This window comes from Elephas maximus, chromosome 17, assembly GCF_024166365.1.
Source record: "Elephas maximus indicus isolate mEleMax1 chromosome 17, mEleMax1 primary haplotype, whole genome shotgun sequence".
NCBI lineage: Eukaryota > Metazoa > Chordata > Mammalia > Proboscidea > Elephantidae > Elephas > Elephas maximus.
Window position 1 is genome coordinate 69459395 of NC_064835.1, and position 16481 is coordinate 69475875.

General features: G+C 38.3%; 1 protein-coding gene across 1 annotated transcript in view; it reads right to left on the reverse strand.

The window, feature by feature from the left end:
- The window catches only part of LOC126060293 (uncharacterized), a 56428-nt gene extending 40300 nt beyond the window's left edge, over positions 1 to 16128 (reverse strand). The window contains exon 1 of the mRNA XM_049856370.1: positions 16051 to 16128. Within this exon, the coding sequence (XP_049712327.1) occupies positions 16051 to 16128 (78 nt within the window). The remainder of the gene's footprint in view (positions 1 to 16050) is intronic.
- Positions 16129 to 16481: the final 353 nt, after the last annotated feature.

Sequence of the window (16481 nt, forward strand, 5' to 3'; positions counted from 1 at the left end):
ATATGTGGATGGATTTATGTGTGGATTCTCAATTCTGTTCCATTGGTCTATGCATCTGTTGTTGTGCCAGTCTGTTTTGACTACTGTGGCGGTATAATAGGTTCTAAAATCAGGTAAAGTAAGGCCTCCCACTTTGTTCTTCTTTTTCAGTAATGCATTATTTATCCGGGGCCTCTTTCCCTTCCATATGAAGTTGGTGATTTATCTCTCCATCTCATTAAAGGATGTCATTGGGATTTGGATCAGAATTGCATTAAATGTATAGATCGCTTTTGGTAGAATAGACATTTTTATAATGTTAAGTCTTCCTATCCATGAGCAAGGTATATTTTTCCACTTATGTAAGTCTCTTTTGGCTTCTTGCAGAAGTGTACTGTAGTTTTCTTTGTATAAGTTTTTTACGTCTCTGGTAAGATTTATTCCTAAGTATTTTATCTTCTTGGGGGCTACTGTAAATGGCATTGATTTGGTGATTTCCTCTTCGATGTTCTTTTTGTTGGTGTAGAGGAATCCAACTGACTTTTGTATGTTTATCTTGTATCCCGATACTCTGCTGAACTCTTCTATTAGTTTCAGTAGTTTTCTGAAGGATTCCTTAGGGTTTTCTGTGTATAAGATCATGTCATCTGCAAATAGAGATACTTTGACTTCTTATTTGCCAATATGGATGCCCCTTATTTCTTTATCTAGCCTTATTGCTCTGGCTAGGACCTCCAAAACAATGTTGAATAAGAGCGGTGATAAAGGGCATCTTTGTCTGGTTTCCGATCTCAATGGGAGTGCTTTCAGGCTCTATTTAGGGTGATGTTGGCTGTTGGCTTTGTATAAATGCCCTTTATTATGTTGAGGAATTTTCCTACTATTCCTATTTCGCTGAGAGTTTTTATCATGAATGGTTGTTGAACTTTGTCAAATGCCTTTTCTGCATCAATTGATAAAATCGTGTGATTCTTAGTCTTTTGTTTTATTTATGTGATAGATTACATTAATTGTTTTTCTAATGTTGAACCATCCCTGGACCATCCCTGGATACCTGGTATGAATCCCACTTGGTCATGGTGAATTATTTTTTTGATATGTTATTGAATTCTATTGGCTAGAATTTTGTTGAGGATTTTTGCATCTACATTCATGAGGGTTATAGGTCTATAATTTTCTCTTCTTGTGGTGTCTTTACCTGGTTTTTGTATCAGGGATATGGTGGCTTCATAGAATGAGTTTGGTAGTGTTCCAGCCTTTTCTATGCTCTGAAATACCTTTAGTAGTAGTAGTGTTAACTCTTCTCTGAAAGTTTGGTAGAACTCTGCAATGAAGCTGTCCGGACCAGGGCTTTTTTTTGTTGGGAGTTTTTTGATTACCTTTTCAATCTCTTGTTTTGCTATGGGTCCATTTAGTTGTTCTACCTCTGTTTCGGTTAGTTTAGGTAGGTAGTGCGTTTCTAGAAATTCATCCATTTCTTCTAGGTTTTCAAATTTGTTAGAGTACAATTTTTCATAGTAATCTGATATGATTCTTTTAATTTCAGTTGGGTCTGCTGTAATATCTCCCCTCTCATTTCTTATTTGGGTTATTTGCTTCCGCTCCTGTTTTTCTTTTGTCAGTTTGGCCAGTGGTTTTTTAATTTTGTTGATTTTTTCAAAAAATCAGCTTTTGGTCTTGTTAATTCTTTCAATTGTTTCTCTGTTTTCTATTTCATTTAGTTCAGCTCCAATTTTTATTATTTGTTTTCTTCCAGTGCCTGTGGGTCTCTTTTGTTGCTCTCTTTCTATTTGTTCAAGTTGTAGGGTTAATTCTTTGATTTTGGCCCTGTCTTCTTTTTGGATGTGTGCATTTATTGATATAAATTGGCTTCTGACCACCACTTTTGCTGTGTCCCAAAGGTTCTGATAGGAAGTGTTTTCATTCTCATTGGATTCTATGAATTTCTTTATTCCATCCTTAATGTCTTCTATAATCCAGTCTTTTTTGAGCAGGTACTGTTCAGTTGCCAAGTGTTTGATTTCTTTTCCCTGCTTTAGCTGTAATTGATTTTCACTTTTATGGTCCTATGGTCAGAGAAGATGCTTTGTAATATTTCAGTGTTTTGGATTCTGCTAGGGCTTGCATTATGACCTAATATGTGGTCTATTCTACAGAATGTTTCACGTGCACTAGAGAAGAAAGTATACTTGGTTGCTGTTGGGTGGAGTGTTCTGTCTGTGTCTATGAGGTCAAGTTGGTTTATTGTGGCATTTAGATCTTCATTGTCTTTATTGAGCTTCTTACTGGATGTCCTGTACTTCACCGAAAGTGGCATGTTGATGTCTCCTACTATTATTGTGGAACTGTCTATCTCACTTTCAATGCTGGTAGAGTTTGTTTTATGTATCTTGCAGCCCTGTCACTGGGTGCATAAATATTTAATATGGTTATATCTTCTTGGTGTATTGCCCCTTTAATCATTATACAGTGTCCTTTGTTATCCTTTCCGATGGATTTAACTTTAAAGTCTATTTTGTCAGACATTAATATTGCCACTTCTGCTCTTTGTTGATTGTTGTTTGCTTGATTTATTTTTTGCCCATCCTTTGAGTTTTAGTTTGTTTGCCTCTCTAAGTCTACAGCGCATCTCTTGTAGGCAGCATATAGACGGATCTTGTTTCTTAATCCATTCTGCCACTCTGTGTGTCTTTATTGGTGCATTTAGTCCATTTACATTCAGGGTAATTATGGATAGGTATGAATTTAGTGCTATCATTTTGATGTCTTTTTTGGTGTGTTATTGATAGTTTCTTTTTCCCACTTAATTTTATGTGCCGAGTAGATTATCTTTATATATTGTCCTTTCCTCATATTTGTTGTTGATTTTGTTTCTGCTGAGTCTCTATTTTTATTCTGATGAGTAGGAGAGTCTGTCTCCTTTGTAGTTACCTTATTATTTACCCCTATTTTTCTAAATTTAAACCTAACATTTATTTCTTTGTATCACCGCTATCTTCCTCTCCATATGGAAGGTGTGTGATTACATTTCTTAGTCCGTCTTTATTATTTTAATGTTATTATAATAACTTTACTGTTACCCTGTTTTGGGCTTTTTTTTTTTTTTTTAATATAATCTTGCTTTGTTTTTATGGATTTCCCTGTCTAGGTTGGCTTCTGGTTGCTCTGCCCAGGGTTCCAGTCTTGGGTTGATACCTGATATTATTGATTTTCTAACCAAAGAACTCCCTTTAGTACTTCTTGTAGTTCTGGTTTGGTTTTTATGAATTCCCTCGACTTGTGTTTATCTGGAAATGTCTTAATTTCACCTTCATATTTAAGAGACAGTTTTGCTGGATATATGATTGTTGGCAGGAATTTTTTTTCCTTCAATTTTTAAAATATGTCATCCCATTGCCTTATTGCCTGCATGGCTTCTGCGAGCAGTCCAAGCTTATTGTTATTGGCTCTCCTTTGTAGGTGGCTTTTCGTTTATCCCCTTGCTGCTCTTATAATTCTCTCTTTATCTTTGGTTTTGGCAAGTTTGATTATAATATGTCTTGGTGACTTTCTTTTAAGATCTACCTTATGTGGAGTTCGATGAGCATCTTAGATAGATATCTTCTCATCTTTCATGATATCAGGGAAGTTTTCTGCCAACAAATCTTCAACAATTTTCTGTTATCCCTCCCTGTTCTGGTACTCCAATCACTCGTATGTTATTTCTCTTGATAGAGTCCCACATGATTCTTAAGGTTTCTTCATTTTTTTTAATTCTTTTATCTGATTTTTTTTTCAAATATATTAGTGCCAAGTGATTTACCTTCAAGTTCAGAAATTCTAGCTTCTACTTGCTCAATTCTTCTCCTCTGACTTTCTATTGAGTTTTTTTACTTCTCTAATTTTATTGTTAATCTTCTGAATTTCTGATTGCTGCCTGTCTATGGATTTTTCCAGCTTATTAAACTTTCTATCATGTTCCTGAATAATCTTTCTAATTTCTTCAATTGCTTTATCTGTGTTTTCCTTGGCTTTTTCTGTGTATTGCTTCATTTCCTTTTTGATGTCTTGAAGGGTTCTGTATATTAAACTTTTGTATTCTGCTTCTGGTAATTCCAGGAATGCACTTTCATCTAGAAGATCCCCAGACTCTTTGTTTTGAGAGCTTATTGAGGTGATCATGGTCTGTTTCTTTATGTGACTTGATATTGACTGTTGTCTCTGAGCCATCTGTAAGTTACTGTATTAGTTTACACTTGCTTACTGTGTCGTAGCTGCTTGCTTTGTTTTGTTTTGGTATACCCCTATGGGTTGCTAGAGTGAGCTAGCTTGATTATTTTCACCTTTGGAGCTCTGATGTTCTGTCCCCAGATGGCTAGAGCTGTTACCCGGTATATCAGTCTAGGAGTCTATTCAGTTTTCTTGTATGAATTCAGCTCAGGTTTCCAGGTAGCTGATCCTCAAGTGTGTGGTACAGGCTCTGTCCTATAGTCTTAGAGGGGCAGGGGTGATTGGCGTATACACCGGTATCTGATTGCAGCAGGGAGTCATGCTCTGAACAAGGCAGGGGGCAGTGAACTGACCCCCGAGTGTCTCTGAGGAAAGCACGTCCCTGTTCCCTAGAGTATGCAGGTGGGTGAGTTCTGCAGTCGGACCATGGGCACCCAAAGTTTTTGGTTGTAAGGACTGAGAGGTACCAGTTATCTCTGGATCCCTGTCACAGGTGGCTGGGCGACCTGAGTGGAGCTACCAGTCCTTAGGTCCCTGATGTGGGTAGGTGAGGACCTTGTTTAATAGGCGAAGCAATGTCAAACATCAAACACCCCTCTCCCCACCACACAGCTGAAAAGGCTGGAGTCTGCCAACAAGGACCTATTCTCCTGAAACAGGCCCACACAGGTCCATGCAGAAGGGAAAGGTGCTCAAAGTTCACAGACAGTTTATGCCTGGACAGAAGCTACTCCTGTCCTGAGCTCCCCCGGTCAGTGGAGCTAGCGAATTATCTTTTCCCCCAATTGCAATTTTTTTCCTTCCCCAAGTCTGGAAGGATGGCTTTCGGCTCTCAACAGTGCCTACCTCATGCCCAGGGAATTCAGCCGCTGAAGCCGGCTTGGTGGTGGAGGGGCATGGTAAAATATATGCAAGTACTTAGCTTTTGCCGAGAGCGCTGTTCTTCTCAGGTTCCAGAGGTGTGCGTAGGCTGTGTGGCCGGCTGCTTCTCCCTCAGGAAACTGTGGCTGGACGGTGGTACCAGCCCACTGCCACTGCCGCTCCAGGAATGGTACCTGAGGGCTCCCCGCAATTCAGGTCCGTAACTCCTCTCAGCTTCTGAACGGTCTCTTCCTCTCCCTTCCCCTCAGTTCGTTTTCTAAGCTTGCCTTTGAAGCTCAGGGCTCCTAGCTTGTCACAAATATACTGATTTCACTTGTTTTTTAGGGTCTTTGTTGTAAAGAGGACTCACCGGAAGCGTCTGTCTATTCCGCCATCTTGGCTCCGCCTCCCCCAGAACGTTTCTTAATACATTTTGTTATGCCAGTTGACTTAGATATACCCTGAAACCGTGGTCCCTAGGTGCCCATCCCTGCTATTCTGGCCTTCAAAACATTTGGTTGTATACAGGAGACTTCTTAGCTTGTGATTTAGTCCAATTGTTCTGACCTCTCCTGTTTGTGTGTTGTCTTTCCCTTCTCCTAAAATAGTTCTTGTCTACTATCTAATTTTTTTTTTTTTTACTATCTAATCAGTGAATACTCCTCTCCCTCCCTTCCACCCTCGTAGCCATCAAAGAATATTTTCTTCTGTGTTTAAACTGTCTCTTGAGTTCTTATAATAGTGGTCTCATACAACATTTGTCCTTATGGGACTGACTAATTTCACTCAGCGTAATGCCTTTCAGATTTCTCCATATTATGAGATGTTTCACAGATTCATCATTATTCTTTTTTGTTGTATAATATTCCATTATGTGAGTATACCATAATTTGTTTATCCATTCATCCATTGATGGACACCTTGGTTGTTTCCATCTTGTTGCTGTTTTAACAGTGCTGCAGTGAACATGGGTGTACATATATCTATTTGTGTGAAAGCTCTTATTTTTCTAGGATATATTCCAAGGAGTGGAATTGCTGGATCCTATGGAAGTTCTAGTTCCAACTTTTTAAAGAAGCGTGAAATTTATTTCCAAAGTGGTTGAACCATTTTACATTCCCACCACAGTGTATAAGTGTTCCAGTCTCTCCACAGCCTGTCCAACATTTATTTTTTTGTGTTTCTTGTATTAATGCTAGCCTTGTTAGGGTGAGGTGGTATCTCATTGTAGTTTTGATTTGCATTTCTTTAATGGCTAATGATTGTGAGCATTCCCTCGTGTATCTGTTATCCACCTGAATGTCTTCTTTGGTGAAGTGCCTGTTCATATACTTTGCCCATTTTTTAATTGGATTATTTGCCTTTTTGTTGTTGAGTTTTTGCAGTATCATATAGATTTTAGAGATCAGATGCTGATTGGATTTGTCATAGCCAAAAACCTTATCTGTGGGCTGTCTTTTTACTCTTTTGGCACAGTCTTTGGATGAGCATAAGTTGTTCGATTTTTAGGAGCTCCCAGTTACCTAGTTTTTCTTCTGGTGTTTTTGCATTGTTAGTAAAGTTTTGTATACTGTTTATGTCATGTATTAGGGCTTCTAGCATTGTCCGTTTTTTTTCTTCCATGATCTTTATCATTTGATGTTTAGGTCTTCAGTCTATTTTAAGTTAGTTTTTGTGCATGGTGTGAGGTATGGGTCTCATTTCATATTTTTGCAGATGGATATCCAGTTATGCCAGCACCATTTGTTAAAGAGACTGTCTTTTCCCCCATTTAACAGAGTTTGGGCCTTTATCAAATATCAGGTGCTCATATGTGGATGGATTTATGTGTGGATTCTCAATTCTGTTCCATTGGTCTATGTATCTGTTGTTTTACCAGTACCAGGCAGTTTTGACTTCTGTGGCAGTATAATAAGCTCTAAAATCAAGTAGTGTGAGGCCCCCCACTTTGTTCCTCTTTGTCAGTAATGCTTTACCTATCCGCGGCCTCTTCCCTTTCCATATGAAGCTGATGATTTGTTTCCCCACTTCATTAAAAAATGTCATTGGAATATGGATTGGGATTGCATTGTATCTATAGATCACTTTGGGTAAAATAGACATTTTCACAATGTTGAGTCTTTCTATCCATGAGTAACGTATGTTTTTCCACTTGTGTAGGTCTTTTTGGTGTCTTGCAGTGATGTCTTGTACTTTTCTTTATATAGGTTTTTTATGTCTCTGGTTAGATTTATTCCTCAATATTTCATCTTCTTGGGGGCTATTTTAAATGGTGTTGATTTGGTGACTTCTCTGAAGTTCTCTTTGTTGGTGTAGAGGAATCCACCTGATTTTTGTATGTTTATCTTGTATCCTGATACTCTGCTGAACTCCTCTATTAGTTTCAGTAGTTTTTTTTGTGGATTCTTTAGGGTTTTCTGTGTATAAGATCATGTCATCTGCAAATAGAGATGCTTTTACTACTTCCTTGCCAATTTGGATCCCCTTTATTTGTTTATCTAGCCTAATTGCTCTGGCTAGGACCTCCAGCACAATGTTGAATGAGAGTGGTGGTAAAGGACATCCTTGTCTGGTTCCCTTTCTCAAGGGGAATGCTTTCAGAAAAAAAGAAAGTTTTATTTTTAAAAAATTGCATAATTTTTTAATGTGTAGAAAATGGCCCAGAAATATACAGGCTAAGGTCTTAATAGTGATTTCCTATGGGAAGGATGTGTATGGAAGGGGTATAAAGGGAGGGAATAAAGACGTTCATGTTTTTATATTCTTTCCTGTGTTTATATATTTTTCATTTATTCCACATTTTAAGGTTTACTGTGATATGTATTTCTTTACTAAATGTATTTTTTAAAGGGCAATTGCAATGAAAAGAAAAAGAAAGGTAGAAGGAGGAAGAAAGGAAGAGAAAAAAGGATGACATTAAGGAAGGCAGTATATTGCGGAAAGGAGTAGAAGTAATCGAAATGAGAAAGACTTGGGGAATGAAAAATGAGGAGACAGCTGAGTGATGAGGTGTAAGTAGATCCAAACATTCCTATCCAGTACGCTTGGACCCTGGGAAGAGAGCCTTACTCTGAGCTCCACACTTTAGAGGCATCTGCATATCAAAAATATTATATATGTTAAAGAACCCATGAGCCTTCAACATGCAGGATTCCACGTTCAGTGCTGGCCCAGCATGACCTGTAACCCTAAACATCCACTATCATAACTGACACTGTTGGGGTCCAGGGTTGGGAATGCTTCTCCACATCTATTTTGCTGTGTTTTTAAAACAAAAGGCTGTTGTACCTGAATGCTGAGAAGATTTGTGGGTAGTGCTCTCACTGACTTCAGAGACAAACACTGAGTAAAGTGCAGGGAGGTTTTAAGCAACTAAAGCATTTAGTGGGAGAGAAGACAAATTAATTGACTTGTCAAATTCTTCTTCTAAGATACCATGAATGCAAAAAGTTCTTGCATAACAAAATATGATTTCTAAGTGTCTATTATTTTGCTTCTCATCATTTTCTAAACTTCAATTCCTCCAACTTACAGTTTTGGAGAAAACAGTGCAAAATGTGTGTGTGGGAATGGGTATGTATGTGTGTCTGTATTTAATATACATAAAATAGGATACCAGATTCTTCTATTACTATATAAATCTAGATAATACATTAAGAGATGACAAAAATTACTATGAGTGTTAACATTTTATATGAAGAAGCTAAAATAACTTACAATAATTTTGATGTAATTTATTTTAGGCAATCCATTACAATGTTTAAACATGATACACAAAAGTTCTTATTTAATTTCTGAATCTAAGTATTGATTTAAGAATTTTATGAGCAATTCCAGTCTATTACTGCAATAGAGTGAAGTTTCTAAAATTAAGATTAATAAAATATACTTGTTGCCATTGAGTTGATTCCAACTCATAGAGACCCTACAGGACAAAGTAGAACAGCCCCATCTGGTTTCCAAGGAGCACCTGGTGGATTTGAACTGCCAACCTTTTGGTTAGTAGCCATAGCTCTTAACTACCACACCACCAGGGTTTCTATTCTCTAATAACTCTGATAAGTCTGGAAAGGTTGTCAAATTTGACATTATTGTTAGTAGCACATAAAATATGGAAAAACCTTGTTTATAGCAACAAAATCAGTGATTTTACTGAAGTGAAAGTAAGAAATATATTTCATAAAAAATTAATACTAATTTATGAACTATTTGTATCTTAATTTCATTACCTATCTAGCATCATTCACCCATCAATAGGATGTCCAGAGATATGCAATAATAATTGAGTAACCTGGCCTTGCATGTTTTTTCAACTTTCAATGGTATAAAAGCTGTAGCTTTGTATTTTCAAGTTTGTTATTATGAAAAATCATATTTCAAGGTCTGAGTGTAAAATATATTTGTTTAAAAGTTTGTTAACTTGATTTAGATTATTCAAAATTTAATCATAAAGTATATGGTCATTTGTCTGTATTCCTGCTCAAGGCCCCGCAGATCTTAGACAGGGACCTGTTGCTAGTTTTTCACAGTTTAAGGTCTCTCCTTAAGGTCTTCTCCCTTTTCCCCACCCCTCCACACACTGTAAAACATTGGATACAGCCAACAAACCTGTTAATTTACTAGTCCAGAATTTCTTTCTCATCTTCACAAATGTGGGTCCTGAAGAAACTCTCTGGCTTTCACTGTGATGTTGGTTTCTTGCTCTCATTTGGATAAAAGGATCGCACGTGTTCTCTATGGCATTCTGCAAGAGACCTCACTCTTTACTGAGAGCAGAGGCAATGTTTGTATTTTGCAAGCACCCTATCTCCAACTGTTGTTTTTAGGTGCCTGCTAGTCGGTTCCAACTCATAGTGACCCTATGTGCCCCAGAACAAAATACCGCCCAGTCCTGCACCATGCTCCCAATCATTGTTATGCTTGACCCCATTGTTGCAGCCACTGTATCAATCCATCTCTTTGAGGGTCTTCCTCTTTTTCGCTGACCCTTTACTTTACCAAACATGATGTCCTTCCCCAGGGACTCATCCTTCCTGATGACATGTCCAAACTATATGACTCAGTCTCACCATTCTTGCTTCTAAGGAGCATTCTGGTTATACTTCTTCCAAGACAGATGTGTTCATCCTTTTGGCAGTCCACGGTATGATTTAGTATTCTTAGCCAACACTGCAATTCAAAGGTGTCAGTTCTTCTTCAGTCTTTCTTATTCATTGTCCAGCTTTCTCATACATATGATGCCATTGAAAATACCATGGCTTGAGTCAGGCTCATCTCAGTCTTCAAGGTGACATCTTTGCTTTTCAACACTTTAAAGAGTTCTTTTGCAGCAGATTTGCCCAATGAAATGAGTCTTTTGATTTCTTAACTGCTGCTTCCATGGGTGTTGATTGTGAGTCCAAGTAAAATGAAATCCTTGACAACTCCAATGGTTTCCCCATTTATCGTAATGTTGCTTATTGGTCCAGTTGTGAGGATTTTTGTTTTCTTTTTGTTGAGGTGTAATCCATACTGAAGGCTGTGGTCTTTGATCTTCATTAGTAAGTGCTTAAAGTCCTCTTCACTTTTAGCAAGCAGGGTTATGTCATCTGCATAATGCAGGTTAATTAGTCTTCCTCCAATCCTGATGCCCTGTTCTTCTTCATATAATCCAGCTTCTTGGATTATTTGCTCAGCATACAGACTGAATAGGTACGGTAAAAGGATACAACCTTGAGGCACATCTTTTCTGACTTTAAACCATGAAGTATCTCCTTGTTCTGTCTGAACAACTGCCTCTTGGTCTATGTACAGGTTTCTCATGAGCACAATTAAGTATTCTGGATTCCCATCCTTCACAACTTTATCCGTAATTGGTTATGATCCACACAGTCGAATGCCTTTACATAGTCAATAAAACACGGGTAAACATCTTTCTGATATTCTCTGCTTTCAGCCAGGATCCATCTGACATCAGCAATGATATCCCTGGTTCCACGTCCTCTTCTGAATCCAGCCTAAATTTCTGGCAGTTCCCTGTCAATATACTGCTGCAGCCTCTTTTGAGTAATCTTAAGCAAAATTTTACTTATGTGTGATGTTAATGATAATGTTCTATAATTTCCACATTCGGTTGGATTACCTTTCTTGGGAATAGGCATAAATGTGGATCTCTTCTAGCTGGTTTGCCAGATAGCTGTCTTCCAAAATTCTTGGGATAGACAACTGAGCACTTCTAGCACTGCAACCTTTTGTCAAAACATCTCAGTTGGTATTTCTTCAATTCCTGGAACCTAGTTTTTCACCAGTGCCTTCAGTGCAACTTGGACTTCTTTCTTCAGTACCATCAGTTTCTGATCACATGCTATCTCTTGAAATGGTTGAATGTTGACCAGTTCTTTTTGGTATAATGACTCTGTGTATTCCTTCATCCTCTTTTGATGTTTCCTGTTTAATATTTTCTCCCTAGAATGCTTCACTATTGCAACTTGAGGATTGAATTTTTTCTTCAGTTTTTTTCAGCTTGAAAAATGCCAAGCATGTTTTTCCCTTTTGGTTTTCTATTTCCAGGTCTTTGCATATGTCATTGTAATACATTACTTCGTCTTCTGGAGCCACCCTTTAAATCTTCTATTCAATTATTTTACTTCATCATTTCTTTCTTTTGCTTTAGCTGCTCAATGTTCAAGAGCAAGTTTCACAGTCTCTTCTGACATCCATTTTGGTCTCTTCTTTCTCTTCTGTCTTTTTAATGGCCTCTTGCTTTCTTCATGTATGATGTCCTTGATGTCATTCCACAACTCGTCTGGTCTTTGGTTTTTAGTGTTCAACATGTCAAATCTATTCTTGAAATGGTCTCTAAATTCAGGTGGGATATACTCAAAGTCATACTTTGGCTCTTGTGGACTTGTTCTAATTCTCTTCAGTTTCAACATGAACTTGCATATGAGCAATTGATGGTCTGTTTCGAAGTCCACCCCGGTCTTGTTCTGACTGATGCTATTGAGCTTTTCCATCATCTCTTTCCACAGATGTAGTAGATTTGATTCCTGTATATTTCATCTGGCAAGGTCCATGTGTATAGTCACCATTTATGTTGGTGAAAAAAGATATTTACAATGAAGAAGTCATTGGTCTTGCAAAATTCTATCATGCTATCTCCAGTATTATTTGTATCATCAAGGCCATATTTTCCAACTACCAATCCTTCTTCTTTGTTTCCAACTTTTGCATTCCAGTCATTCCAGTAATTATCAATGCATCCTGATTGCATGTTTAATCAATTTCAGAGTGCAGAAGCTGGTAAAAATCTTCAATTTCTTCATCTTTGGCCTTAGTGGTTGGTGGGTAAATATGAATAATAGTTGTATAAACTGGTCTTCCTTGTAGGCGTATGGGTAATATCCTATTACTGACAGCTTTGTACTTCAGGATATATCTTGAAATGTTCTTTATAACAATGAATGCAACACCATTCCTCTTCAAGTTGTCATTCCCGGCATAGTAGACCGTATGATTGTCTGATTCAAAATGGCCAATACCAGTCCATTTCAGCTTGCTAATGCCTAGGATATCAATGTTTATGTGTTCCACTTCATTTTTGATGATTTCCAATTTTTCTAGATTCATACTTCATACATTCCATGTTCCAATTATTAACGAATATTTGCAGCTTTTTCTTCTCATGATGGGAGTATAAACAGGGCCATGGAGAGGGAGCAAAGGGTGGGGGTATGATGGCAGCCTTCTCTCCTTTTCTTTCCTATCTCTATGAATACGTATTATTTTGTTGTGCTGGAATAAGCACTGAATTGGGAGTCAGAAGCCCTACATTCAAAAGGTTCAAGCATTAGTTTTGTTTTGCTTGCTAGAAAAATATGATATCTTAGTTTTTATTTTAATTTTTAATGTGAAGGAGGAAAGGTGGAGCAGATTGGACAGCTTCTTCCTAACCCAAATCTTATGGGACAATATCTGAATTTTCTACCTATAAGAGTAAAAAAACTCTTATATACCAGGGGACAATTGGAATAGAGGAAACTGAACCCCAACCACTATCTCTGAGAAAGGAGTGAGGTACAATCAGGCAGTTAGGAGACTCTGGACTAGATGATCTGCAATTCTGGCTTCTAAGGTCACCATATTAACTGCTTGAGATATGTAGGCCTGGCAAGATAGTAACATTAAGGCAGATTAAACTATTTAAGAAAATAACTTGGGCTTCTTTTCTGGGCTACCAATTTACTGCAGAAGAATTTGAGCTATTTTCACCCTTAGATTCTCAAGAAGATAAATATACATTTGTGTTCTAGATATCTGGAGTTTTTCCCCCCCAAAAAACAGTTAATAGGCTATTGTTTCTAAGGCTAATATCATTGACAGAGTTATTTTTGACAGATGGCCTCATCTCACGTGCTCTTCTGCAATGCTCCTGCTTTGACTATAGAATATGAAGGAAGTAACACCATGCCAATTGTGCACATAGCCCTTAACTAGCTTGGCAGCTCATTCAGTCTTCTGTGTCTTGGGCCATTCCTTTTGGAACATAGCTGCTACTATGCTACAAGAATTTCATGTCGCAAGGAAAGGCCACATGTAGGCATTGTGGTTGACAGCCCCAACTGCTATCCCAGATGACAGCCCGTATTGATGGTCAGCCATGGGAGGAAGCCTTACTGGGTATACAGACCAGCTGAGTCTTCTGACGTTCGCAGCCAAGCCATAATCTGAGTGCAGCTACATCAGAGATCCCAAACATGAACTGTCCATGAGCCTAGTAAACCCATAGAACCATATAAGGAATTAATTATTATTTAACGCCACAAAGTTTTGGACTAGTTTGTTGCATGGCAGTAGACACCTGGATCGCTGGAGACTGAACTGACCCCCAAGCTGTGGCAATATTGAGTCCACCGAAAGGAGATGCTGCTGAGAGGGAACAAACGGAAAACTGAGTCTGCTCCAACGTAGCATCTCTGAAGGGGGAGAGAGTCAGAAGGGATGCTTGCAAGGGAAGACTGGGCACTGAGCCTTGTCTGAAAATATGACAAGGGTACTATGTATAAACCTGGCACAGAGCAGATGGAACTTAAAGTAGAGCTACCAATACATTTTTAAAAGAGTACCTTGGAAGACATTGGAAAGAAGAAGCAAGGCAAGCTGCTGCCTTCAAAGTCAATGGCTATGTTAGTGGGTAGGGCTTCAAAGCGAAACGTTATTTGATTTAAAAAAAACAAAGAAATGTGGTTTTATCTGCATCATTAATATTATAACCAATTCAGATATAGAAAATAGAGATGTAGGTTTCTATGTTTATATAATTTTTATATAGAGCTTAGGTCCTTGGGTGGCACAAATGAGCTGCTCTCTGCTACTAACCAAAAGGCTGGTGGTTTGAACCCACTTGGCAGTACCATGGAAGAAAGTCCTGGCAATCTGCTTCTATAAAGATTACAGCCAAGAAAACCCTATGGAGCTCATTTCTACTCTGTAATATATGGAGTCACCAAGAAGCAGAATCGACTGCAGCAAAGGGTTTATTTTTTTGTTTTGGTATATGTAGCTTATATGTAGTTTTATTGGGATATATTATTTGGTAAATTCATAGATGACAAGCCCGTAATGAATTGAAGAACCAATTCAACAGCACCTAACAATCACAACATGTGTTTTTTAAATTAAAATTGTATCCATTATAGGGTTAATTAAGTAAACTTCTGTAAAATGCTAAGAACAATGCCTGGCGCATAGAACCTACATGCGTTCATCGGTATTACACACATTAGAAAAATTTACATCTTCTGGTGCTGGGTGAGGGAGGGATATAAAAACTGAATAAAAACAGAAAAATGGCCTTTATTTAGCACCTACTGTGTGTCACTGCTTTGGAGCCCTGATGGTGCAGTGGTTAAGAGCTTGGCTGCTAACTAAAAGGTCAGCAGTTTAAATCCACCAGCTGCTCCTTGGAAAATTTATGGGGCAGTTCTAATCTGTCCTATAGGATGACTATGAGTCAGAATTGACTTGATGGGAATGGATTTTTTTTTTTTTTTTTTTTTGGTTTTGCTTTGTTTTTTAATGTATCTCTGCTATTTTTCACTAAAATCAAAATCAAGCGTAACTACCTTATTTTTAAGTAAGAGGAGAAAAAACTCGGAAAAGTGAGCCTAAAAGCATGTAGCAATCGAGCCATGGAGAATTCAGAACTTCCAGACACCAATATCCAAGCATATTGCACTAGATTCTACCGTCATAGTTTGGGTTCTCAAGGAGTTAATGATTTAGTGGCATAGAGAAACACACACATAAATATTGGTGGCCATGTCAGGTGATGACAATATCTTAATAAAAATACAAGGAGTATGTGAGCACTGCAAAGGGAGAGTCACTAGAGGGGTTGAAGGGAGGACTTAAGGTAAAAAAAAAAAGACATTTGTTCTCAACCATCAGGGGAGTGGGGAAGAGCACTCCTCCAATAGCAATATTTGCTGGCTACCGGGCGTGTCTAGGTTTCAGCATTAGCTTCCACAAAGAGCAGGAAGTGGTGGTAAATGTGAGAGAATGAGTAAAGCATTGAACCTGGGAGCTGGGGGGAATAGGATAAAGGAAAAAGACAGGGAAATAATCTGGAAGTCATTATGGAAGTATCATCAACAAAAATTTCTTTGAGACCTTTAGGTACAATATATTTAAAGCCTTTGAAGAACTATTGTTGTTATTTGCCATTGAACAAACTCCCACTCTTGGCAACCTTATGTATAACAGAATGAAACATTGCCAGGTCCTGTGCCGTCTTCATGATCACTGGTATGTGTGAGTCCATTGTTGTGGCTGTTGTGTTAATCCATCTCATTGAGTGTTCCATTCATTTTTGTCGGCCCACTTTGCCAACATGGTGTCCTTTTCTAGCAATTCCTGTTTCCTGATGATATGTCCAAAGTAATCAAGTCTATACTGAACAATCATCTTGTTGTGTTCTTTCTTGGAATCAACTGCCTGTTTCTTTACAAAGGTGCTACTCACCTCTTGGCCCATACTACTCTTGATGACTTTGCTGAACTCCCCAAGCTGGTTGGAGTCTGAGTTTAAGTCCCAGAGCATTGTGCCCCTTTCACCCCTTGTGCCAAACCCTTTGGGTGCTGAGATACCTTGCCACTTCTACATCTGGGTGAAATGTCACATAGATAAACTTGGGGTCTGTCTCCCTATACACTTGCCAGGGACCAGTGGATGCAGCTCAGAAGTGTGGGAAGTTAGTTCTCCATGAAGTTAACTTTGACCAGGAGGAGACAGGAGATGGAAGGGAGTAAGGCAGGCAAGATCACTTTTATTTCTTCCTTCCATGGGCTGTTCTGAAGTGTAATTTCTTCCCTTAAGCTCTCTCGGGGAAGTCCTGAGTGCCTAGCAGTTGCATTTGCTGAGCAACTTGCTGTATCTCATTGCAACTCATAGGG